Source organism: Podarcis tiliguerta, assembly GCF_965153285.1.
Source record: "Podarcis tiliguerta genome assembly, chromosome: 16".
In the NCBI taxonomy this organism is placed as follows: domain Eukaryota; kingdom Metazoa; phylum Chordata; class Lepidosauria; order Squamata; family Lacertidae; genus Podarcis; species Podarcis tiliguerta.
The window spans coordinates 797,961-822,991 of record NC_139549.1 but is presented as its reverse complement, the minus strand read 5'-3'; the positions used below and the strand labels follow the sequence as shown (position 1 = coordinate 822,991).

Sequence of the window (25,031 nt, the reverse complement as noted above, 5' to 3'; positions counted from 1 at the left end):
CAGCCTAACTTCTCTGTGGCCTGGGACTTTCAAGATGTTTTTATTTGAAGACCGTAAGTTCCTCCGTGGGACATACCAGGAGAGGCGGTCCCGTAGGTACGAGGGTCCTAGGCCGTATAGGGCTTTAAAGGTTAAAACCAGCACCTTAAATCTGATCCTGTACTCCACCTGGAGCCAGTGCAGCTGGTATAGCACCGGGTGAATGTGATCTCGCAGCGAAGACCCCGTAAGGAGTCTCGCCATGGCATTCTGCATTGCTTCCTCTGACTGTGGAGGCAGAACAGAGCCATCCTGGCTAGGAGCCATTGATACAACAAAACAACATCACCACAAACTGGATTATAAGTATAAAACCAAATTTACTAGAATAACAGCTAGAATAGAGATGGACTTGTAACCATTCAAACAACAAACATACGAAGGTGCCATGTGCAAGACAAAGCCTGGAGATACTGTAAACGTGGAGTGGATAAATGTACAACTCTTATCTCCCAACATTAACATTCAGCGTTAACAGAACGTTCACATCCAAGATGACACAATTTAAGCAGCCTCTTTTATCTTGTTTGTAAACCACTCCAAGGTTTTATTTACAGGTAGGCAGGATGCAGTTTTTGCTAAATAAATAAAGTAAATAAATAACTGTAATCGGGCAGCTAAGGCAGCTTTCTGCTCCTCGTTTGCTTTATTTTGCAAAAATTGCATCCTGCCCAACTTCAAACAAAGCTGCTAAGTGGTTTACAAAGAGCATAAAATACACGTTTAAAATGGCCCGTAAAAAAGAACCAGCGTTAGAAACAAGTTTACAAAAAGCAAATTTAATGAAATAAGAAGTTAAAAGTGTGCATACTAAGCTGAAATGACTGGTTAAAATACATTTCAACTTTTACATGTCTTGGTAGGCTTTGCCCAAACAAAATATTTTAGTAGGCTCCCCCAAAATACAGCGAAGGTGCCTCCCTAATCTGAATGGGCAGGGAGTTCCAGAGTGCAGGAGCTGCCACGCTGAGATACCAGTTCCTTAAAGATGCAGAATAGGCCTTATGTGGCACTTCTAGAAGTGCCACTTCCGCAGATCAAAGTGATCAAGTGGGCATATATGGGGAAAAGGTAAAGGTAAAGGGACCCCTGACCATTAGGTCCAGTCGTGACCGACTCTGGGGTTGCGGCGCTCATCTCGCTTTATTGGCTGAGGGAGCCGGCATACAGCTTCCGGGTCATGTGGCCAGCATGACTAAGCCGCTTCTGGCAAACCAGAGCAGCGCACGGAAACGCCATTTACCTTCCCGCCGGAGTGGTACCTATTTATCTACTTGCACTTTGACGTGCTTTCGAACTGCTAGGTGGGCAGGAGCAGGGACCGAGCAACGGGAGCTCACCCCGTCGTGGGGATTCGAACCGCTGACCTTCTGATCGGCAAGCCCTAGGCTCTGTGGTTCAACCCACAGTGCCGAAAGGTGGCCCTTAATTAAGATGTGCAGCATCTGTCTTCATGGTGCGCCTTTCTCCCCCTCCTTGCCTTTCTTCCTTTGAGGAGCCTTCTGACTGTTTGCAATGGAAAGGGGTCACTCTTCCCCTCATTCTGTGCCCTCCAGGTGTTTGGGACTCCAACTCCCATCAGCCCAGCCATCGTGCCCTCATGAGTCCTTGTGCCATTTGACCCTGCTGGCTGGGGCTGATGGGAGCTGGAGTTCAAACACCTGGATGGCACCTGGTTGGGGAAGTCTGCCTTCTGTGTCTTAAGTGTTTGCTGGATGCGTCCCTTCCTGCAGCCGCAAGGGAGTTAAGCCCAGAGCTTGTGGTGCTCACCATTTATAATCTCTTCTTGTGCCTCCAGGTCTCTGGAAAACCCCACCCCGCCGTACACTCCCAAAATGGGGCGCAGGTGAGCTACCCTTGCAGCCAGGGCCAGGAGAAACGGGCATTCTTCCATGGGGTAGGAAGAATGTGTTGTCTAGGTGTTTTCCTCTTCGTCTTCTTATTCGTGGTGACCCAAAGGAGCAGGGGGAACAAGGCCATGACTGTCTTGTGCTTAGTCACGGTGGTCCTGTGTATTCCTGGGTGGGGTCTTCCCTCCCATTGCTGGACCGCGGCAGAAACTCCCAGAGCAGAAATTGAACTAGAGGCTCGTTTAGTTGAGTCTCTCCATCTGTCTTGCAGTTGGGGCGTCCTGCAACATGAAAGAGACTTCTGGGTCCGGCTGGCTCATAATGGGGCTATAAAGACCCTGTGTTGGGAGAGATGCTGCAAGGAAGGAACTAGGGTAGGGGTCACCCAGCTTTTTGGGCTTGTGAGCCCATTGGCACCTCACTCGCTCCTTCCCTGGAGCAGAACACCCAGCCGCAAGAGACGAGAGAAAATGAGCACATCTGCAAACATCACTTTCCCAGAGGCTCTGGATACAGTTCAGATCCAACAGAATTAACCTGAGCCTTGAAAAGCACACGGAGCTAAAAGATGATGTGGGAAGGAGCATCGCAAGGCTCTCGTTTGCATCAGCAGGCGAACTCTGAAGCTCTTACGGGCCATTAGTTCCAGAAAGGCCCAGATTATGAGGCTGGAGGACCTTTCTCAGAGACCCTCTTTTGACATCCCTTCTTGTCTCTCTCCAACCCCCCCGGCGCAGAAGCATCGAGTCCCCAAACTTGGGCTTCAGCACCGACTCCTTCCTGCCCCACCTGCTGGAGGACGACCTCTTCCAGCTCTCGGACCTGGAGCTGGAGCTGGACTCGCAAAACTGGCAGCACACCGTGGGCCGTGAAGTCGTGTCTTCCCTGACGCAGCGGGAGATCGACCGCCAGGAAGTCATCAATGGTGAGGAGGGTCTCCCTGCGGTCGCCGTCAGAAAGACGGGGGGGGGGGGCGTGCCTGGTGAGCTCTACCGTTCTGACATAGGGCCAAGGCAGCCAAGTGCGGTGCTTCCTGGCCTTCAGGGGTGCTGTAGAAGAGGAATCCCTAGATAGGGCCTGTAAGACAGAACTATTCCACCTGGCTTTCAATTTGAACTTGGCCTGATCTTTTATTCCCCTTCCTCCCCTTTTTATGACGATTCCCCGCTCTGGGATCCCACAGCTAATTCTCCCCTGGTCTCCTCACTGGCCCACATAGGACTAATTTAGCCAGCTAGCCCTGGGGATCATCTAATGTTTATTGGATGGATTTCCCCCCTAAATTGATTTTTGAATTCTGAATTTATTGTTATTCGCGTTTTATACTGTATTTTATGTTGGTTTTTTGTTGCATCAATGAATTTGTTGTTAGCCGCCCTGAGATCGGTTTTCTGAACCGGGAAGGGTGGGGTCTAAATAAAAATTCATTATCATTATTATTAGATGAATGAGGGGTGGGTGTGCTGCCCTGGTAACCAGAGCCATCAGCTCTGTACTGGCGCCTGGGCTGGGGAAGAGCCACGTGGCTCAGTAGCAAAGGATTCCAGGTTTATCCCAGGGAACAGGGTCTGCCTGAGACCCTGGGGAGCCAGCAGAGAGTGGAACCATCAGGGCTCTGACTAAACAACGCAGCTCTATCACTTCATCGATGGCACAGTTTTGTTCAGGAGGAGGGCAGGTTTACGTCACAACCCAAGTCTTTTAAGAACAAATCGAAACTTCTCTTTCCTCAGAGCTGTTTGTGACAGAGGGCTCTCACCTGCGGATCCTGCGGGTCTTGGACGTTCTCTTCTACCAGCGCATGAGAAAGGAGAGCCTTCTTTCCCGGGAGGAGCTGGCCCTCCTCTTCCCCAACCTCCCAGAGGTCTTGGAGATCCACAGTAAGGCTGCTTCTCCTGCTCCCTTGGAGCCCCTTTGGGCCAGGCCCCCCATTCTGTGGGCAGAGTGGGTCTCCCCTCCACAAGCCCCCTGCTCAGGAGGAGAACTGGAGCAAAGCCGAAGAGCCCCACGGTTGCCAAATCTCACAGGGCGGAGGCGGCAGGGAAATCCTGAGGGTGGTCTTGATCCCATTTGCCATGTTGGCTGGACCCTAAATGGCCGGCTCTGCCCTCTGCTGAGAGTCTTTCACTGAAAATAAAGCATGCCTGTGTGGAGTTTAAAACTAGGCCCGTCCTCCATCCCCTTCTGTTGTTTCCTTTTCTCCTTTCCTCACCATCCTTCCCTCCTCCAGATTCTCTTTCGGAATCGATGAAGAGGCTGCGAGAGGAAGGGCCTATCGTCAAAGAGATTGGGGACCTCATGCTTTCCCGGGTGAGGACCCCAGACCACGTGGGTTGCCTTGGGGCCACTAGGTGATCTCCTGACCCACCTGAGGATAACCCAGGAGTGTTTTCTCTCCCCTGCCCTCTTTGTGCCCCCCCAGTTTGACGGGGCTGCCCGCGAGGAGTTCCAGCAGATGGCTGCCCGCTTCTGCGCATACCAGTCCATGGCGCTTGAGCTGATCAAAACCAAGCAGCGGAAGGAGACTCGCTTCCAGCTCTTCATGCAGGTAGCCTCGTGATGGGGCCTCAGGAGGATGCTAATGGAGGGGGGGGGGAGGAGATGGGGGAGGAAGGGACTTTTCTTTTCGTAATTTTTTTTTATTTCAAAAAATAAATAAATTACAAGCATCAAATTCAAAATCCATATTCATTTTCTAACATAAGCCTATTACATAAAGGTAAAGGGACCCCTGACCATTAGGTCCAGTTGTGACCGACTCTGGGGTGCTCATCTTGCTTTATTGGCCGAGGGAGCCGGCGTACAGCTTCCGGGTCATGTGGCCAGCAGGACTAAGCCGCTTCTGGCGAACCAGAGCAGCGCACAGAAACGCCGTTTACCTTCCCGCTGGAGTGGTACCTATTTATCTACTTGCACTTTGACGTGCTTTCGAACTGCTAGCTTGGCAGGAGCAGGGACTGAGCAATGGGAGCTCACCCCGTTGCGGGGATTCGAACCGCCGACCTTCTGATCGGCAAGTCCTAGGCTCTGTGGTTTAACCCACAGTGCCACCCGCATCCCTTAGCCTATTACATAGATTACCTAAATTAAAATATATCTAATTGCTCTAGGCTTCCCTTTGCTATATGTAAATACAACACAATTAACAAATTATATTATAAATGATATTATAGGTTCCCATATACCCCCCCACTCCCCTTCAGCCATGTGTGATCTCAATATTTTACTTCTTCCGTCTTGTTATAATTTGATAATTATTCACTTGATTCTGTTATTATTTTCTTGCTTACGTTTTACACATTCTCTATCAATGTTTCAATTCCGGAACCATATTTTTCCATGTATTCCTTCACTCCATCCCACTCTCTAATTATTCTCTGATTTGAGTGGCCTCTAATAATTGCCGCCAGTTTTGCCATTTCTGCAAACTCACAGAGTTTGTTTTGCCGTTCTAATAGTGATGGGATTTTCAGGGGGAGGAAGGGACTTTTCAGCGGCCAGCCCTCTCGTGTCTCTGCAGGCCAGAGAAACACAGGCCTGTCTCTCTCTCTCTCTCTCTCCCTGCCTTTCCCAGGAAGCCGAGAGCAACCCTCAGTGCCGCCGCCTCCAGCTCAAGGACCTCATCATCTCAGAGATGCAGCGGCTGACGAAGTACCCTTTGCTGCTGGAGAACATCATCAAGCACACGGATGGTATCTCTCTCTCTTCGTATTTGGCTGTTTGTTTGTTTTTTGTGTCTCTTCCTATTCAAATGTTACACATTGCAATCTCCTCTTAAGCACATTCAACTCGCTGGTTGAAATTGCGCAAATTAAATCCAATCAAGGCTTGGTCTTCTTGGGGTTACCCAGCAGGGAAATAACTCTTCAGCTCTGTGTCTTGCATGCTGGGCAAGGCCCACCTGCCCTGTGGCCTCTGGGAGTGCTGGGGATTCTTGCTGTCTCACCCATGAGCTGTGGGAGCAGCTCCAAGGATTAGGGCCTACACGACCGTTGTGTATACATGGAACTATTGGAACCAACCCCCCATGTAAGATGCGATTGTACTGTATTTTTTAACTTGTGTCAGCTTTCTGATGTTGTGAGTCAGCATACATAGAGATTACGGTGGTGTGTGCGTGTGTGTGCATTAGCGCCCTGTGGTGCTGTGTCTGTAGAGCGTGGGTGCTATTCAGAAGCCAATTTTCACATTAACCAATAAGGATTATTTTGCATCATGTATCAGAGCTGCTGCTGATCTGTTTGTCAGAGGTCGTTTTGTTTTTAAATGCAGCATTGTTTTTAGATTGTACAGTGGTACCTCTGGATGCGAACGGGATCCGTTCCGGAGCCCCGTTCGCATCTTGAAGCAAACGCAACCTACGCGCGTGGGTCGCGATTCACCGCTTCCACACGTGCGCATGACGTCATTTTGAGTGTCTGCACATGCGCGAGCAGAGAAACCCGGAAGTAACACGCTCCATTACTTCTGGGTTGCCGCGGAGCTGGGTTGCCGAAAATATTCATCCCGAAGCTACTTCAACCTGAGGTATGACTGTAGTGGAAGTCACTTTGGGACCAACCTGAGTGTTTTAAACAAAGCCTCCCAGGTTTTCCATAAACAGAAACAAACTTTGCCAGTGGCCGGCCAGCCCATCTAAGAGTGGTAGACTCGTAATCTGGGGAACCGGGTTCGCATCTCCGCTCCTCCACATGCGGCTGCTGGGTGACCTTGGGCCAGTCACACTTCTCTGAAGTCTCTCAGCCCCACTCACCTCACAGAGTGATTGTTGTGGGGGAGGAAGGGAAAGGAGAATGTTAGCCGCTTTGAGACTCCTTGGGGTAGTGAGAAAGCGGGATATCCCTGATATTTGATATCAGGGATATCAAATCCAAACTCTTCTTCTGCACCTTCATTGCTTAGGGGAGACCTTGGAGCACAAGAAGCTTTGCCAGGCCCGGGACCAGTGCCGAGAGATCCTCCGGTACGTGAATGAGGCGGTGAAGCGGGCAGAAAACCAGCAGCGCCTGGAGGTTTACCAGAAGCGCCTAGATGCCACTTCGCTGGAGCGGACCAGCAACCCGCTGGCTGCGGAATTCAAGGTACAGTTCCCCCTTTGCCCTGCACCTGAGTCGCTGGCTTTATCCCGCTCGCCTCCTCCTCAAAACGCTGCCTTTTTCTGCCCCTCCTGTCCAGAACCTCGACCTCCGAAGCCGCCGCATGATCCACGAGGGCCCGCTGAGTTGGCGCATCAGCAAGGATAAGACTGTGGGTATGTAGCTGGCAGAAACGAAAGCTCCTCTCAGCGTTCGTGCGTGTTCTCACACAAACGTGGCACGGCCTCTCAGAGTGAAGGCCTGTGTGCGCTTCCTCTGCAGTTGACTTTTCTAATTTATATCCCACTCTCCGATTAAAACAGTAATCAAAAGTGTGGAGGGGTTGTAGGAAGATTGCCTGAGCCGAAAAGCCCTGGCGAGCCATTGCTGCCAGCCCGAGTAGACAAGACTGAACTAGATGGACTGAGCGAAGGGGCCAAGAGACAGCTTCCGAAAAGATTAACAGAACCAAGCAATTTTGGAACATGGTCCCTAAAACAAGCAGAGCTTTAGCTGTTGAAAGATCAAAACTGTCAGTGTGTTGTTATTCATTCATTCAATCAATCAATCAATCAATCATTTATTTATTTAATAAAATGTATAAGCTTGTATGGCGTGCTCTGGTCCATGGGGTCACGAAGAGTCGGACACGACTGAACGACTAAACAACAACAACAACATAAGCTTCTTGGTTGTAGAAAGCTCAAAGTGGTTTACCAAAAGACTAAAACAATAGAAGTCTTTAAAAAAATTTAAACCATTGATAAACTAAAAACACACAATAGTATTTAAAGTTCCAGGACAGCAGGCCACAGATTAAAAGGCTCTCCCAGATCAGCAGCCTTCGGAAGGCTCCATGGCAGAACACCTGCTTGGAATGCAGAAGGCCCCACATTTAATCCACACTGGCAGCATCTCCAGGGAGGGCTGGGGAATGACTCCCTGCCTGAGGCCCTGGCGAGCCATTTCTGTCCATCCGTGGCAACGGTCCTGAGCTAGAGAGAAGACCGTCCCTTCTTCCTATGTCTAGACAGGCCTTAAGTCAGACGTACATCAAAGAAAAGCACGTGCACGTGTATAACGGCGTAGCAGGGAGGGCGTAGTGCGACTCATGCAACATGTTGGCGATTAATATACAGAACAATAATTATCCATACTTTATGGAACTTCTGAGAAAAATACAAAACATTAAACAAAGCCACAAAGACTTGCGAACTACCCAGCCTAAAATGAACTTATAATATCTGGTTTCAGTAGATTTTTCAAATGCTTAACTCAGTCTTTTAGATAAGTTCATGAAGATACCAACAAAAGGTAAGTTCGGTGATATTCACAATACCGAGAGATGCTAGTAGAATTGTAGATAGATAGGGAAGCAGTGGATCATATAATACGTTAAAATTTCATATACAGTGGTGCCTCGCAAGACGAAATTAATCCGTTCCGCGAGTCTCTTCGTCTAGCGGTTTTTTCGTCTTGTGAAGCAACCCTATTAGCGGATTAGCGCTATTAGCGGTTTAACGGCTATTAGCGGCTATTAAAGGCTTAAGGGATTAGCGGATTAGCTGCTAAAAGGCTATTAGCAGCTTAGCACCTTAGAAAAAGGGGGTAGGGAGCGGAAAAAAACCTCAAGAATCGCAAGACAGTTTCGTCTTGCGAAGCAAGCCCATAGAGAAATTCGTCCTGCGAAGCACCTCTGAAAACGGAAAACCCTTTCGTCTAGCGGGTTTTCCGTCTTGCGAGGCATTCGTCTTGCGGGGCACCACTGTAATGTAGAACTTGCGGAAAAACAAAAGCCCTGTAAACAGCAATGAACCACATTAGCAATACTCAAAACAATAGGCAAGGTGGTACTCTCGTCCACCCACTTATGAGCAGATCAACAAAACAGGCCTTTTTGTGGCGGCTCCCTGTCTGCACAATGCTCTCCCCAGAGAGACTTGCCTGGCACCATCACTGCATGTTTTTAGACGCCTCTTTACCCAGGCCTTTGGCTATTATATAATCTGTGGGCTGTTTGTGGGGGGACTTTTATTATGATTATTTTATTAATATGCTATCTATTTTACACTTTTTATTATGTATTTATTATTATGCTCTGAAAAACGTGTTCTTAATGTTGTACTTAATGTTAAGGTACGCGGGGGGCGCTGTGGGTTAAACCACAGAGCCTAGGACTTGCCGATCAGAAGGTTGGCGGTTCGAATCCCCGTGACGGGGTGAGTTCCCGTTGTTCGGTCTCTGCTCCTGCCAACCTATCAGTGCATGCAGTGCAAGTAGATAAATAGGTACCGCTCCGGCGGGTAAATGGCGTTTCCGTGCGCTGCTCTGATTCCCCAGAAGCAGCTTTGTCATGCTGGCCACATGACCCGGAAGCGGGATGAGCGCCGCAACCCCAGAGTTGGCCACGACTGGACCTAACAGTCAGGGGTTCCTTTAACTTTAATCTTGTACACCGCCCTGGGATCTTTTGATAAAGGGCGGTAAATCCTCCCTCTCTCTCTTAGACCTGCACGTCTTGCTCCTTGAAGACCTCCTGGTACTTCTGCAAAAACAGGACGAGAAGTTGGTTCTCAAGTGTCACAGCAAGATGGCGCTGGGCTCCTCGGACACCAAACAAACATTCAGCCCCGTCCTCAAACTGAACGCGGTCCTCATCCGCTCCGTGGCAACAGGTAGGAAGGGAGGCCATAAAACCACGTGCCCTCATGCAGAGGTGGGAAGCTAGACAGGCCGTGGCGCCCTGGTGGGTCGAATTTTTCCTCCAGCTTGTCTCTCTCCTCCCTCCAGATAAGCGAGCGCTCTTCATCATCTGCACTTCTGAATTGGGACCCCAGATCTACGAACTGGTCGCTTCGAGCTCTTCAGAAAAGAACACGTAATATTTTTATCTGTTATTCTCCCACGCGCCCCCATCTCCTTGGGTGGGAAGGAGCAGGGAGATGAAAATGCAGACTGGCCTCTGGGCAGCCGGATGAGTCAGGAAGAGTCAGGGAGCCCAGTGTGGTAAACAGACAATTTAAAAACAAACCAAAGTGTTCCAGAACAGTTAACACACTGTCTCCAGCCCAACACCCCCAAGAAGTTTTAATTGAGCTTTGGTAAATAATGTAACAAAACTAAATTCCCCTCGACGGTAACAAAACACCCCCTCCCTCAAAACAACCACAGTTAAAAGTAGTTTCAGTTAAAACATGCATGTCTGTCTGTTATCTTAGAGTAGCATTGGAATCACCTGGGCAAAGATTCTGAAGAATATATATATATATATATATATATATATATATATATATATGAATATATGAATATATATTCTTGATTATAGAAAAGAAAAAACAGTGAACAAAGAAAAAAACCAAAGCATAATACAAATGACAAAAAAATTAAATTAACTTCTTACAATACAACTTCTAGTCACCCCATCGAGAGTCCCAGGTTTCTTTTGAGTAGCGCACTTTTCATTATCACTCCAAACTTTCCCCAAATGTTTGGTTTAATAAGGTTTTCTATGTTCACAGAGGGGTCATTCTAAGCCAGCCAGAGAATTCACATTTTTACAATTCTCTTTTAAGATACTTTCTGTAAATGTCCCACCCTCTAGTAAACGTTGGTTCTGTATTAAAAGATGCTGATGAAATAAATGTGGGGTCTCCCTGCCTTTCAGGATGCCAAATCAAAGGCACTCTGTTCTCTTTGGGGGCTTTTAGAGAGTCTTTCTTTTTCTCCCCCCCCCCTCCCTCCGGCAGGTGGATGGAACTACTGGAAGAGGCGGTGAAGAGCGCCACCCGGAATGCCCCCCTGCCTGCCAAGCGGAATTCCCAGGAGCTCCCCCTGCACCCAGCAGCTCCTTCCAGGTAAGGGGGGGGGACCCCCACCCCCAGCTCCTCAAGGCAGGAGACCTTTTGCACGGAACTGCAAAGGGAGGCTGAGGTTAGATGAACTTAGCGTGTGCTTTTTTTCTTTTAAAAAAGTCTGCAAATCCTGCTTTGCAGGAACTTTCTTAAATGAGCAAAATATGCCCTTCAATCGTACCTCTTAACCTCCACATCTTCTTCTTCCCCACCTCAAATAAACACACCCGACCTAGGAATTACAGCCAATAGGGTATCAAGAGCTGTTTCCTCACTTCCAACTTTTGGGATATTAAAATGGGGGTTCTGCAGATGGGCTATTCCTCCCTCACCCCCATTGCTGCATTTATGGACATCTTGGAGGTCCCGGGCCACAGAAAGGTTAGGCTGGCCTCAACCAGAGCCAGGGCTTTTTCGGCCGTGGCCCCGATCTGGTGGAACGCTCTGTCCCAAGGGACCAGGGCCCTGCGGGACTTGACATCTTTCTGCAGGGCCTGCAAGACGGAGCTGTTCCACCAGGCCTTTGGCCAGGGCACAGTCTGACCCCCTCCTTCTGTAATCCTCACAGAACTCTGGCCCAATGGTTGCCTTCAATTTGATTCTGAATTGATTTTAGAATGTATTTTAATTAATTGATTGTGATTTTATGTAAACTCTGCTATTTTTATTGTTGTTAGCCACTCTGAGCCCAGCTTTGGCTGGGGAAGGCGGGATATAAATTTATTATTATTATTATTATTATTATTATTATTATTATTATTATTATTATTATTAATAATATTATCTTTGTCCTTCCTCTTCAGCCTAGTACTCCAGGATGCTGACATCTCCCCCAACCTGGCTCCAAGCACCTCTGCGTCCACCCAGGAGGAGGACATTTCAGGTGAGTGGCTGGCGGTTACCCTGGGATGGAGGTGGTGACGGGGGGGGGCAGTCTCAGCCTCAGCAGCCGAGGTCCAGCCGGGTTGCAAGGCATTCTGGGAGTATCCTGCTGCTCCCTATTGAAGATATTTGGGGGGGATCTTTTCTGTTGGTTGCCAGGACTTCCTTCTCACACACAAACGGGCTTCTTTGTCTTTGGGGCATGGATGGAGGGGCACTGTTTCAGGGCTCCAAAGCTTCCTTTCTCTCTCCCATTTTCCCCCGCTCTTCCCCCCAGCAGATCTGCCCTTATTCCCATATGGGGTATCCAAGAGCCCATGTAGAGTCCTTACGTGGGTTCCCTGTTGGTAGGAGAAAATAACAGAGGCCAACCAGAGAATATTGAGAAGCAAAGCGGCTAGTAAGCCTGATCTGTATTGATCTGTTGCAACAGGGTCCTCCCTCACCACACACAGGAAAGGAGGATGACCCAGAACAAAGGTGTGCCCGCCCTTATATAGACATTTTAAATACCCTGCCCTGGAGCTCAAGATCACCCCTCCATATGTCATACCTACATCACAGAAAAGGTGGTCTACAACAGAAATCTGAGTGCTTTGTTTGCCTCCTGTCTGCCAGGTTATCTGATAATGCCTTATCTGGTTGCCTTTCCTGGTAGTCTGCCCATTCCTTTGAGATGGTGATTTCCCAATTCCTGCCCTCCCTCCTTGCAGAGAAAACATTTGATCAGTTGGGGAGTCAAAATGGTTTCAGGGCGGTCTTCCTGTGCTGCTCCAGACATGTGGTCCATATATCCATGTTTGTGCTTGGTTGGTACATTTAGGAACATTTATTATATATATATATATATATGTTGTTGTTGTTTTTTAGTCATTTAGTCATGTCCGCCTCTTTGTGACCCCCTGGACCAGAGCACGCCAGGCCCTCCTGTCTTCCACTGCCTCCCTCATGTTCGTAGCTTCGAGAACACTGTCCCACCATCTCGTCCTCTGTCATCCCCTTCTCCTTGCGCCCTCCATCTTCCCCAGCATCAGGGTCTTTTCCAGGGAGTCTTCTCCTCTCATGAGGTGGCCAAAGTCTTGGAGCCTCAGCTTCAGGATCTGTCCTTCCAGTGAGCACTCAGGGCTGATTTCCTTCAGATTGGAGAGGTTGGATCTTCTTGCAGTCCATGGGACTCTCAAGAGTCTCCTCCAGCACCAGAATTCAAAAGCATCAATTCTTCGGCGATCAGCCTTCTTGATGGTCCAGCTCTCGCTTCCTTATATATATATATAAGACCTTAATTTTTTTATTACACAGACGATACCCCAACGGACACCCTGCCTGAGGAGAGGCCCCTTGCGCTGGCGGAAGAGCCAGAGGCTGGAGGCAGCGAGGAAAAGGAGCAGGATGAGGAAGGCCTGTGCCCTGCTTTGTCGCCATTCCCCACTGGGGAAATGGAGCTTCCTCCTGAGGAGACCCTGGAGGGGCCTGATGAACAGTCGCAGCCGCTTCTGGAGGCTGCCTTTCCCGGGTTCCTGGCAGAGTCAGCCTTGCAGGACGGTGAGAGCCAGATTGCTTCTTTTCCTTTATGTGTCTTATCTTTGCACTGGGAGTACGGGGTGGCAGAGAGGCTCAGGGTGGGGCAGCCTTTGGCCTGATTTCATCCTGTGCCATACACCTGGATTTTCCTGGATATACCTGGATTTCAAAGTTGGAATTGACGTCCGGGAGGGATTTGTGAAAGGCGGCGCTTCATCCTGGATCTTAGACAAGTTTTTGTAAATAAAAAACTCAACAACTTTTGGGGGTGTTCTGGTTTTTATGCCAACCCTCCCCTTGAGTAGGGACGCAGGTGGCACTGTGGGTTAAACCACAGAGCCTAGGACTTGCCGATCAGAAGGTCGGCGGTTCGAATCCCCGCGACGGGGTGAGCTCCCGTTGCTCAGTCCCTGCTCCTGCCAACCTAGCAGTTCGAAAGCCTGTCAAAGTGCAAGTAGATAAATAGGTACCACTCTGGTGGGAAGGTAAACGGCGTTTCCGTGCGCTGCTCTGGTTCGCCAGAAGCGGCTTAGTCCTGCTGGCCACATGACCCGGAAGCTATATGCCGGCTCCCTTGGCCAATAAAGCGAGATGAGTGCCGCAACCCCAGAGTTGGTCATGACTGGACCTAATGGTCAGGGGTCCCTTTACCTTTACCCACCCTTGAGTATCATTGCGACTGTCTGTCTCCTGGGCCATCCTGCTTTCCCTCAGCCCTGAAAGGGTCCTTGAACTCAGAGGAAACTCAAAGCAAAAATTTGCGGGAAAATGGGATGGTTATAGAAGATATGTTCAAAAATACAAGAATAGTTTTGACTCTGTACTAGCATTCAAGTGACAAAGGAAGTAAAAGGAGGTGGATAACAATTAGGGATTTATTATGTTTTCTGAATGTATTGGAAAATTTATATAGAAAGGCTTTTTGTTTGTGTACATTCAATTGTAAGATAAAAGATATGCGAAGGGACTTGACAGGAAGTCAGAATTGAAGAAAAGATAAAAGGGGGAAATATTTATTTTCATTATTATTATCATTATTATTATTGTGTGTGTGTGTTGTATGGAATGTTTGGGAGGAAATAAGACGGTAAATAACAAATAACAAAAGATGGATGGATGTAATTTTTCTTTCTCAATTATATTTTGTGGTAGTATGGTTGTAATTTTTTTTGTAACATAAAATCATTCAATAAAAACTATTTTAAAAGAAAGAAAGGGTCCTTGAAGGTGGTGGCGGAAGACGAAGGCCCCCTCCCTGTCCAAGGAGAGGCCAGCTTCAGCCCACCTGTGGGATTTAAACGACGAGCCTCCCTCCCTCCCTCCTCTTTCCCCTTGCAGTCGAGACCCTCAGGCATCTCCTCCTGCGCAGCTTCCTCCCCTGCCGGGACGCTGACCCCGAGGAGGACCTGACCCCCACCCCTTCCGTGGTCGGGGCCGGCCAGCCTTGGGACTCTGCGCTGGCCAGCCAGGACTCGGGCAGCCAGGAGGAGCCGTCCGTGGAGAGCAGCGGAGCCGTGGAGCTGCCCGAATCTTCAGCAGTGGATCCAGAGGGGGGCAGTGCTGGGCCGGAGGCCAGAGGCCCCCAAAGCACCGAGGAAGGCGAAGGGACAGAGCCTCATGGAGACGAGAGGACGACAGACCCCTCCTCTGGCCAAGGGGCTGCTGCAGACGGTGACCGACAGGGCAGCGGCAGCAGCTACAAAGTGGTGCGGAAAGGTACGTCTGCGACTCCTGCCCCGGGGTGTGTGTGTGTGTGTGTGTGTGTGTGTCTGGCAAAGAGGTTGGCGGGAGGGGTGGGGGGTGTCCTCCCTGAGTTTCCCTTGCCTGGGGCAGAGTTGGTGCAGGTTGTTATCGGAGAAATCTGAGGGCTCCCTTGGACAAAAAACAAGGACACCAGCCAAGAATACCAGAGCAAAACAGCAGCCAGGAGGCTTGGTCTTGATGGAAGACTGTCTCGCGACAGGACTCCCACCTGCCACCAGGTGGAACAAGATGGAAGCCCCCAACAAAAGAGCGCCCAAACTTTTATTAGCTGCTAATCCCCATGTTACACCCCCCCCAACTACATCACTCATTCATCACAGTTACATCATGAAAGGGGAGGTCTGGTGGCCGTAATCTGAGCATCCTGGACCCTGCCCCAGGGTTCCCCTTGCCCTCCACCAAACACCCATCAAATGGAACAAAGAAGATCTTTACAGCAGAGGGGCTGCTGAGGAGCTGAGCTCACATGTCTATAGGAATTTCTGAAGTTTTCCCAGTGAGCCAGTACAGAGATACATTGGTCAGTGAATTCTTACATTTGGTATCGTGCAGCAAAGGCCCTTTGAATAGACAGGAAGAAACTGTGATGAAGTGTTTTGTGGGGACAAGTCACAAAAGTGATTGTGCTGGTTTTGGTAGTGGGCTGCATGTGCAGAATATCTGCTGGAGGGGCAACCCCCCCCCAACCTATACATAAATTCCTGCAACAAGGTCCAGGGTGAATATTTGTGACTGTGAAGAACAGGGCCAAGCATGGCACTGAACTGCCAGCCTGTCCCTGCGCCATCTGCTGGCCCGTTAGGATTGCTTGGAGGACGGAGGCGACTTGTGCCATCTCGGACAGCCAGGGAGTTCCTGGGCACTGTACGAGTACAGACGAGGGGGAATCCATCCGCCAGGAGCCTCAGAGGCTGCAGACTAACCAACCTCCCTACTCCGGAACCTGCAAGCGTGCAGGAAGACGCCGCAAGAGGGTGATGGGGCTGGGATTGGGTGGCCTGCGGATCGTGGCCTGCTTTCTCCTCTCCTTCCTGGGTGCAGCTGGCTCTTGCTCAGACCTCTCTTAGCTTTAACCTGCATGCGCTTGACTGCTAGGTTTCTCTTATTCCCCTGCCCTCCCATCTTGGCACTTCCTCCTGGGTGTTCTCTGTTGGGTGATGGGCACTTCCTGTGATTCAAGGTTTTGATCACGCTTCTCTCCTCCCTCCCCCCCTCTCCCCCCCCCCCCCCCCGGTGTCTCCTCTTGCGCAGCAGAGGTGGAGGGAACTAACGGTGCTTTGCCTTTGACAGACGGCAGCCAGGCTGGTGGCGCGGCTCATGCGGATGGTAAAGAAATCCTTTCTACCCCTGCCTGGTGTCGGGAAGGGCTTGGGGAGATGGAGGGGGGGTCCTGGGGGCAGTGCGTGTGTCTCGGGGGTGGCCGCAATGTGCAGGGAGGCCCTGCTCACCCCCCTGCGGGACCGCAGTCTGGCTGGACAAGTGCGCTCTCTCTCTCTCTCTCTCTCTCTGAACACCCAGCTGCAACTGAAATAATAATAATAATAATAATAATAAGTTTCCCCAGCCACTCTGGGCAGCTTCCAACAGAAATTAAAAATACATTAAAATGTCACACATTAAAAGCTTCCCTAAACAGGGCTGCCTTCAGATGTCTTCTGAACATCAGATAGTTGTTTATGCCTTTGACATCTGATGGGAGGGCGTTCCACAAGGCAGGCGCCACCACCGAGAAGGCCCTCTGCCTGGTTCCCTGTAACTTGGCTTCTCGTAGCAAGGGAACCGCCAGAAGGCCCTCGGAGCTGGACCTCAGTGTCTGGACAGAACGATGGGGGTGGAGACGCTCCTTCAGGTATACTCCCAACTGACTCCCATCACTCAACATTCATACCACCAGCCAATCCTCACTTGCCACCAACACTCCAAATTCCCCCCCCCCCCCCGAATCCCTGCCTGACTGGATCCCCAACACTTTCTTTGTACTACCAGTATTGAAGTGGCGCCTTTGTTCCTTCGGTATTTGCGTGTCACTATTTTGCGTGTGCCAAAAGCAGCAGAACGTCACAGCCATTTCCCACCTCTTTTACATCCTTCCAAAGGCAGATCCCACTAAGCCCCCCAGCCCAATTCCATTTGTCAGTTCCACCCTCTGTCCTCCCCCCCCCCCAGCCCCATTTCTGCAAGTGCAGCCTGCCCCCCCCCATCCCTCCAAGGTCAGACACAGGCCCTCTGACTGGGCTGGTGTGTGTGGAAGGTCCTTCCACCTTCTTCCCGCTGGCCTTTGCTTTTCTCCATGAAATGGGGTGGGGAGGGAAGCGATTCTTGGCCAAGGCACACCTGGGGGGTCCATCTAGCGCAGTGTTGCCTACACTGGCTGGCAGCAGCGGCTCCCCAGGGTTTCAGCACTGAGACGGCCTGCAACTCTTCCTGGAGATGTTGGCCAGGGACCTTCTGCACTCCAAGCAGTCCCCTTCCGACTCAGATTGTGGCAGCCCCTTCTCTAAAACAAATGTAAGATCTCAGTCCAGAGGGGATGATTTAAAGAGGAAGCTGCCTTACACCGAGTCAGGATATCGGATCACCGTGTTTCTCTAGGGGTTCAGGCAGGGAATCTTTCCCAGACTTACAGGTGAAACTCGAAACATTAGAATATCGTGGAAAAGTTCCTTTATTTCAGTAATTCAACTTAAAAGGTGAAACTAATATATGAGATCGACTCGTGACATGCAAAGCGAGATGTGCTTCTACTTCTCAGAGGTCCAATCTTGCTCAATTTGCAATCCTTGTTTTGCTGATTTCCTTGAATATTCTAATTTTCTGAGATTGTTAATTTGGGGTTTTCATAAACTGATCATCACAGTGATAACAAATCAGGGCTTGGCATACCTCGCTTTGCATGTCACGAGTCTATCTCCTATATTAGTTTCACCTTTGAAGTTGAATTATGGAAATAAAGGAACTTTTCCACGATATTATAATTTTTCGAGTTTCACCTGCACTACCAGGGATTGAACCTGGGACGTTCTGCATGCAAAGCAGGTGTTCTCTGCCTGTCCTCCATGGTGGCTCTTCCCCAGTCTGGGCACCCCCTCTCTTTTCTTCCCTTCCCCTGTCTGCTCTGCGCCTCCACGTCTCCCTCCGACTAACTCTCCCCTCCGTCTCCCTGCCCCCAGGGAACTACTTCTACGTGAGCTTGCCGGCGGGTCCCGAGGAATGCCAGCCGGACGCCAGGAGCCCCAGCCCCGTGGAGCCTGCCCGTCCTTCCAGCCCACCAAAGAGCTCCCCTCCTGCTGCCAGGCCGCCCCACAGGTGGCATCGTGCCAAGGAGAGCCCGGCAGCAGGCTGGCTTGGCCACTTGGAAGGCCTGCCAGCCGCCCCAGATCTCTCCCCCTCCAGCCAAGTGGTCCGGGACGTGGACGTCATCTTCCAGACGATAGAGCAGCTCTCCCTGAAGCTCAGCAGGTTAAAGGTGAGTGGGGGGCGGGTTGGGGGGCAAGAAGGAAACCCTTGGTGCCCTGTCACCAGCAGGAAAGCTTTCAGCCACCTGCATGTGGCCTCTGTTGTGAGAGGCAGGGCAATGGGTTGAAATGGGCTGGGAGAATGAATGCTGTGTGCCTTGGGGAGAGAATCAAAGCGGGCACAGAGGGTGGTCTCCAGCCTTGCCAGTCATGTCGCCCTTGGACTGAAAAAGAGCCCCCCCCCCCCCCGCCCCAACTGAGGACCTAATGGAGGGAAAGATGTGGAACACGTAATCGAATAAGCCCAGTGGCCCTTCTTCTCAGGCGTCCCTAATGGCCCCTTCTGTAGTGGTCAGGTGGGATTACTATGAGGAATTATAAAAAAGCATCAAGCCATTGTGTCAGCGATGAAAGCATTGAGTCGACTGGTTTTGATTCATGGACAATAATTTCTGGTCAAATCCCACAAGCCTCTCCACCTCTGCCATTTGCTTTCTCTACGCTTGACAGGCACGTCTAAGCATTCTGAAACACAGGCCAGTTGCTTCTTCAGGCATTCTCAGTACATGAAGATAGTAGGTCACTTTGATGTAGTTTAATCTTTAGATAGGTCTTAAGGGCCAGGAAGAGAGTTCACAAGGAGATGGTAAATCCTGTCTCTCCTGTTTATGACCTCTGGGGTTTTGCTGAATGCTTTCCTCCTTATATTCCTATTTTATTTACTCTGGACTACTATGCATGCTCAACTAGGAAATAGTTTCTTTGTAGTTTTAACTTTAACTTTGTCCCACGTGGGGTTTTTGAAATGCTCAGAGGGAATTGATTGGTTCTTGTGAACACCGTGTAAAAAGTTCTTTTGTGAATAAAACTCACCTGGGCCAAGGAATTATCATACACACTCCTCCCAGAGTGTCAAGGCTGGTCAAGCCTTGTGTGTATTCTATTAATCAGAGTCCAATCCTTCCTTGTTTTGGGAACGCTACACCTTCCCCTCTCTCTGTTTGGGGTCTTGTAGGATGTTGAGAAGGCCCACCAGGAGCTGCTGCAATCCCTGAGTGGCGGCTCTATCACAGACAGCTCCACGCCGGTGGGCTGCGTGCCGCCAGATCTGAGCCAACCGCCGCCGGGCAGCCCCCGGGTCTCCAGAGCCAGCGATGAGGACCTTCTGCCCTCCCCACAATCTCCAGCGGAGGCAGCAGCTGCGTTGGGTAAGAAGCCCCCCATTTGCCCCCTCGTCTTTGGCTGCGGACACCTCTCTCCACCTGCAGGAGATTGGGGGCTCCCCGACCCCTCCCCACCTGAGGGGGAGATACTCCTGCTGTGCTTGGCGGCTCTTAAAGTGCCCCCCTTTCTCTCTCCCTTCCAGGCCAGATCTCCCTTTCTGAAGACAGCCCCCAGGAGGTGACCCTTTAGGAAGGGGCATTTTGCAACTGGACGGACTGAAGGCAGCAGGCGGACTCGCTCGCGGGCAGATCGCCGCCCCCTCCTCTTCCCTGCCCACTTTGGGGGTCTCTGGGTTGAACTGAGGAGGGGGCGGGGGTCCTGTAGCGGCCAAGAAGCGGCAAGACCTGCGATGGAGCAGAAGGAAAACTGGAATCCCTGGGAAGCACATGCTGGATTAATCTGAACCCTGGAAAAACAGAATATCTGTGGAGTTCTCCCCGTCAGGGGCTTCCCAGGAGGGACAGCCAAGCTCCCGGAGGGTGTGTTTTTTTGGGGGGGGGCTTAAGGTGGAGAGAGCCCCCGCTTCTCTCTCTCTCTCTGCCTGCATGTCTCTTCCATTTTGGGTAGGGGGTAGCTTCCATTTGCCCCCCCCCCAACCGCTGAATCAATCGCATACATATGCACACCTGCATATCCACCCCACAGACTGGCTTTTTCAATGTACATGAAAGCTGGAAATATATTCTGTATAATTGCACTTTTTTCCATTTTGTTTATTTTTGTTTTTCTCTCCACGGTGAGGAAGACCCCCTGCCCCCCCACCGGAGAGATTTCCCAGCTGCTTCCAGACCTTATTTGATATAAATATGTATGTATATGCATTGAGTTATTGTAAATATATGAGAAAGTTGTTGGTTTTTTTTAAAAGATATGCCTCCATACCCTGATGGATATCTAGAAGATCGGAAAGGCCCATGACCCCCGTAGCCCAGACTGGGGGGGCGGGGGGGGCAGCAAAGACCACTGCAACTCTCAGGGCGTGACAGCGACAGCAGCAGCCCAAAGGGATCAGGCAGGCAACGGCCGTCCCCCCCCCCCCTGTGCCCCCCACCCCAAACCCTCTCGGGGCAGAATGGCTGCCCTGCGCCCCACAAGCACCGCTGTCTTCCGTGCTGGCACTCGCTTCGCGAGAGGTGGGCAAGGGCTGGGCTGTGGGGGCACCCAGGCCGGCCGCCTGTCTTGCAATTAGGGTCCTCCTGCTGTTTTATTTGGGGAGGGGGCGCCTGCTGGTGCTATGACAATCTGCCCCCCTCCCCAGTCACCCTTTCCTCCCGCGGCCGCTCTGACTTTGCCACGGTGCAGGCAGCGTTTGGGCTGGAGCAGAGGGCAGGCGGCCCTCTTGGTTCTCAGGCTTGCCACCCCCCAACCCCGACCCCCAACCAGCCTGGCCGGGCCATGCAGATTCCTGGGGGGGGGGCCCTCCCTGGCTCCAGCTGCAAGTCCCTCGCAACCCCCCCCCCACTTGCTGAAACAGGTGGATGAGGCATAGAAGATTATATATAGATATATATATAGATATATATATATGTTTAAAAAAAAATAAGATGCCAGACTGTTTGCTGTTCAATCCGCTAAAAGCCAATTTTATTTTCTTCCTTCCGATGGTAAAGGTTTGTGGTTTTTGTTTTTTTGTTTTTTAAGAAAAGTGGGGGGGAAAGTAAAATATTATTTGACCTCCCGTCTGTGCGGATTTTTTCCTTTCACCAAAAATGGAGCAGAGGAAACTGGAAGGGCTGAAAGGACAGAAACAGACCCCCCCCTCCCATCCGATGCCTTTGGCTCCAAGTGTGAAGGGGGGGGGGGGACAAGCGATATAAGGCCCCTAAGAGAGAGGGAGCTCTATAGGGGTTGTTCTGGTGGGGGTGGAGCGCCAGGGAGGGACCCCTGCTTTTTGGGGGGGTCTTTCGGTGGGCATCTGCTTGAGGGGAGGGAATATCCCTGACAATGAGGGTGGGGGGCAGACCTGGCTTGAATGGGGAGAGGGTTGGGGGTGCAATGGGACTGCAGTGAGAGGGAGGGGGCCGGAAATGCATGTTGGGTAACTGAGGTTCAGACTGCAGGATATGGGAGGTGGGAGTGGGGTCCCTAACTGGGGGGGGGGGCTTAAAGTGGGTGTAATGGACTATTATGAAGAGCCATAACTTGCAGCCTTTCTCAACCAGTAGATCATAGAATCATAGAGTTGGAAGAGACCACAAGGGCCATCGAGTCCAACCCCCTGCCAAGCAGGAAACACCATCAGAGCACTCCTGACATATGGTTGTCAAGCCTCTGCTTAAAGACCTCCAAAGAAGGAGACTCCACCACACTCCTTGGCAGCAAATTCCACTGTCAAACAGCTCTTACTGTCAGGAAGTTCTTCCTCATGTTTAGGTGGAATCTTCTTTCTTGTAGTTTGGATCCATTGCTCCGTGTCCGCTTCTCTGGAGCAGCAGAAAACAACCTTTCTCCCTCTTCCATGTGACATCCTTTTATATATTTGAACATGGCTATCATATCACCCCTTAACCTCCTCTTCTCCAGGCTAAACATGCCCAGCTCCCTTAGCCGTTCCTCATAAGGCATCGTTTCCAGGCCTTGGACCATTTTGGTTGCCCTCCTCTGGACACGTTCCAGTTTGTCAATGCCCTTCTTGAACTGTGGTGCCCAGAACTGGACACAGTACTCCAGGTGAGGTCTGACCAGAGCAGAATACAGTGGCACAGATGTTGTTGAACTACAACTCACATCACCCCTAACTTTCCGAGCACAATTCAAAGTGTTGGTGCTGACCTTGAAAGCCCTAAACGGCCTCAAAGGCCCAGTATCCCTGAAGGAGCATCTTCACCCCCATCGTTCTGCCCGGACACTGAGGTCCAGATCCAAGGGCCTTCTGGCGGTTCCCTCCCCGCAAAAAGTGAGGTTACAGGGAACCAGGCAGAGGGCCTTCTTGGTATTGTCACCCGCCCTGTGGAACGCCTTCCCACCAGATATCAAGGGGATAAAGAACTAACTGACTTTTAGAAGACATCTGAAGGCAGCCCTGCTTAGAGAAGCTTTTAACGTGTGACATTTTAGTGTATTTTTGGTCTTTGTTGGAAGCCGCCCAGAGTGGCTGGGGAAACCCAGCCAGATGGGCGGGGTACAAATAATAAATTATTATTATTATATTATTATTATAGCTAGCAAGGCCAGAGTTCAGGGATGATGGGAGTTGTAGTCCATTTGGGGACCCACAGGTTGAGAACTGCTGTAAGGGATGAAGTGAGAGGGTCTCCCTGGAGGGGAAGGATTTGAGGAGGGGGTCTGGGAGCTCCGTGCCCACTTTTTTTGGGGGGGGAGCAGCCCCCTCTTCGCCTCAGCTGCTTAGGAGACCAGGGGCAGCCCCCTCAAAACTGGGCTCAGGCTTTGGCCTGAGTAGTGGGCCGCAGTTGCCGTGGCAACCAAGCCTTGGCAGCACCCTGGCCTGTTCTCCCAAGGCCCCCCCCCGCCACCCCTGCAGGGTGGGCCGCCCATTGCCAAAGCAGTATTCCGGGGGGCTCTCTCGGCGAGGCGGGTCGTGGGGCGCCGAAAAGGAACAGCAACAAAATGGGTTTTCCGCCGTGATTCCTTCCATCGTCCCACCAGGAGTTTGAACACTTTGGAAGCAACTTCCAGGGGTGGAGAGGGTGTCCCTAAAAACACGCAGCTCTGGGTGCCCAAAGGCGGGGGGGGGCCCTCTTCTCCCCCCTGATGAAGATGGAAGGTGGTGATGAAGACACCTTGGGCAAAGGCGGGGGGGGGGGGGGAGGAGGAGGAAGGCGTCCCAGCTGGGAATATCTAAGCAGTGGCGTCCAAATTTTTTCAGAGGGCCAGATGTGATGAAGTGAAGGCCCAAAGTTGACCTCTTTTTTAGAAGTTGTTAAGGGTTTTTTAGGATTTTACCCTGGGAAATAAACTGCCACAGGGGCTGGATTCAACCGACCGGTAGGCTGGATTAGGCCCCCGAAACAGACTGGACATGCCTGATCTAATGCAGCCACCACAACTTCCCTGAGCTCCTTACAGGAAGACGAGAAGAATAATTTCAGAGGCTCCTCTGGCCAGTTGCGCAGTACGGTTGCTCCATAAGGGAGAAGCATCATGCATACTGGCAAACATGATGCAAACAAGATGTGATCTGCCTGAGATGATAAGATAAAACCCCCAAGTGTGTTTTATAAGCTGGTCTCCGACCGTAATAAATTATCTATCTATCTAAACTTCATTCGCAATAGCCAATGGCCATAGCAACAGTAAAACATTACAGTATACGCAGAAAAGGAAATTTGATATAAGAGCATAATTTAAAGTCCTGAATCAGCAGTCGGTGGCCCTTATTCTGATTGCCCCAGCTAGGAACCTATCTGCTCATTTTGATCTGAGCTCCTTAGAGGAAAGGGAGGGGAGGGGAGCAGCCCTGGGTTCAAGGGCGTCCTGGGGTTTTTGGACCCTCCTCTCCCAGCTGAGGCTTTCCTGCAAACAAGCGTGTTTCGCATCCAGACTCCCCCTTTTCCCTGCCTTGCAGAAGCGACTTGCACCGTGGGGAGACATGGATCCGTGCTTCCAGGGGGCGCCTTTCTCGGCCCAAGCAGATCCTTCAGCTGCGACCCCCCCGCACTTGCAGCTGGTTGGACTAGATGACCCTTGGGAGTCCCTTCCAAACTACAATTCCTTCCCATTATAATCATCTTTGGCTTGTTAACGGAGAAACGTGAGGGCTCCCTTGGACAAAAAACAAGGACACCAGCCAGGAATGGCAGAGCAAAACAGCAGCCAGGAGGCTTGGTCTTTATTGAAGACTGTCTTGCGACAGGACTCCCACCTGCCACCAGGTGGAACAAGATGGAAGCCCCGAACAAAAGAGCGCCCAAACTTTTATTAGCTGCTGGTGGCGCTGTGGGTTGAACCACAGAGCCTAGGACTTGCCGATCAGAAGGTCGGTGGTTCGAATCCCCGCGACGGGGTGAGCTCCCGTTGTTCAGTCCCTGCTCCTGCCAACCTAGCAGTCGAAAGCACGTCAAAGTGCAAGTAGATCAATAGGTACCGCTCCAGCGGGAAGGTAAACGGCGTTTCCATGCGCTGCTCTGGTTCGCCACATGCTGGCCACATGACCCGGAAGCTGTACGCTGGCTCCCTTGGCCAATAAAGCGAGATGAGCGCCGCAACCCCAGAGTCGGTCACGACTGGACCTAAGGTCAGGGGTCCCTTTAATCCCCATGTTACACCCGCCCAAACTACATCACTCATACATCATGAAAGGGGAGGTCTGGTGGCAGGAATCTGAGCATCCTGGACCCTGCCCCATGGTTCCCCTTGCCCTCCACCAAACACCCAGCAAGTGGAACAAAAGAGATCTTTACATTTCCCCGT

At 50.9% G+C, this 25,031-nt stretch overlaps 2 protein-coding genes across 7 annotated transcripts in view; one reads left to right on the top strand and one right to left on the bottom strand.

Annotated features, from left to right (window-relative positions):
- The window catches only part of ARHGEF11 (Rho guanine nucleotide exchange factor 11), a 66,471-nt gene extending 45,132 nt beyond the window's left edge, over nucleotides 1-21,339 (top strand). For 3 of the 5 annotated variants that reach the window (XM_083416414.1, XM_083416412.1, XM_083416415.1), the window contains 18 exons: nucleotides 1,838-1,885; nucleotides 2,627-2,814; nucleotides 3,623-3,769; nucleotides 4,120-4,199; nucleotides 4,312-4,437; nucleotides 5,464-5,581; nucleotides 6,792-6,970; nucleotides 7,065-7,140; nucleotides 9,472-9,639; nucleotides 9,755-9,842; nucleotides 10,711-10,818; nucleotides 11,619-11,698; nucleotides 12,997-13,239; nucleotides 14,557-14,934; nucleotides 16,234-16,308; nucleotides 18,153-18,448; nucleotides 19,453-19,645; nucleotides 19,804-21,339. In XM_083416414.1, the coding sequence (XP_083272540.1) occupies nucleotides 1,838-1,885; nucleotides 2,627-2,814; nucleotides 3,623-3,769; nucleotides 4,120-4,199; nucleotides 4,312-4,437; nucleotides 5,464-5,581; nucleotides 6,792-6,970; nucleotides 7,065-7,140; nucleotides 9,472-9,639; nucleotides 9,755-9,842; nucleotides 10,711-10,818; nucleotides 11,619-11,698; nucleotides 12,997-13,239; nucleotides 14,557-14,934; nucleotides 16,234-16,308; nucleotides 18,153-18,448; nucleotides 19,453-19,645; nucleotides 19,804-19,850 (2,638 nt within the window). In that variant the 3' untranslated portion in view covers nucleotides 19,851-21,339. The remainder of the gene's footprint in view (nucleotides 1-1,837; nucleotides 1,886-2,626; nucleotides 2,815-3,622; nucleotides 3,770-4,119; nucleotides 4,200-4,311; nucleotides 4,438-5,463; nucleotides 5,582-6,791; nucleotides 6,971-7,064; nucleotides 7,141-9,471; nucleotides 9,640-9,754; nucleotides 9,843-10,710; nucleotides 10,819-11,618; nucleotides 11,699-12,996; nucleotides 13,240-14,556; nucleotides 14,935-16,233; nucleotides 16,309-18,152; nucleotides 18,449-19,452; nucleotides 19,646-19,803) is intronic. The other 2 variants (XM_083416413.1, XM_083416416.1) reach the window with 2 other exon arrangements.
- Nucleotides 1-25,031, bottom strand: part of LOC310666072 (uncharacterized protein) — a 1,539,811-nt gene that overhangs the window by 1,186,447 nt on the left and 328,333 nt on the right. The gene's annotated exons all lie outside the window — the stretch shown is intronic.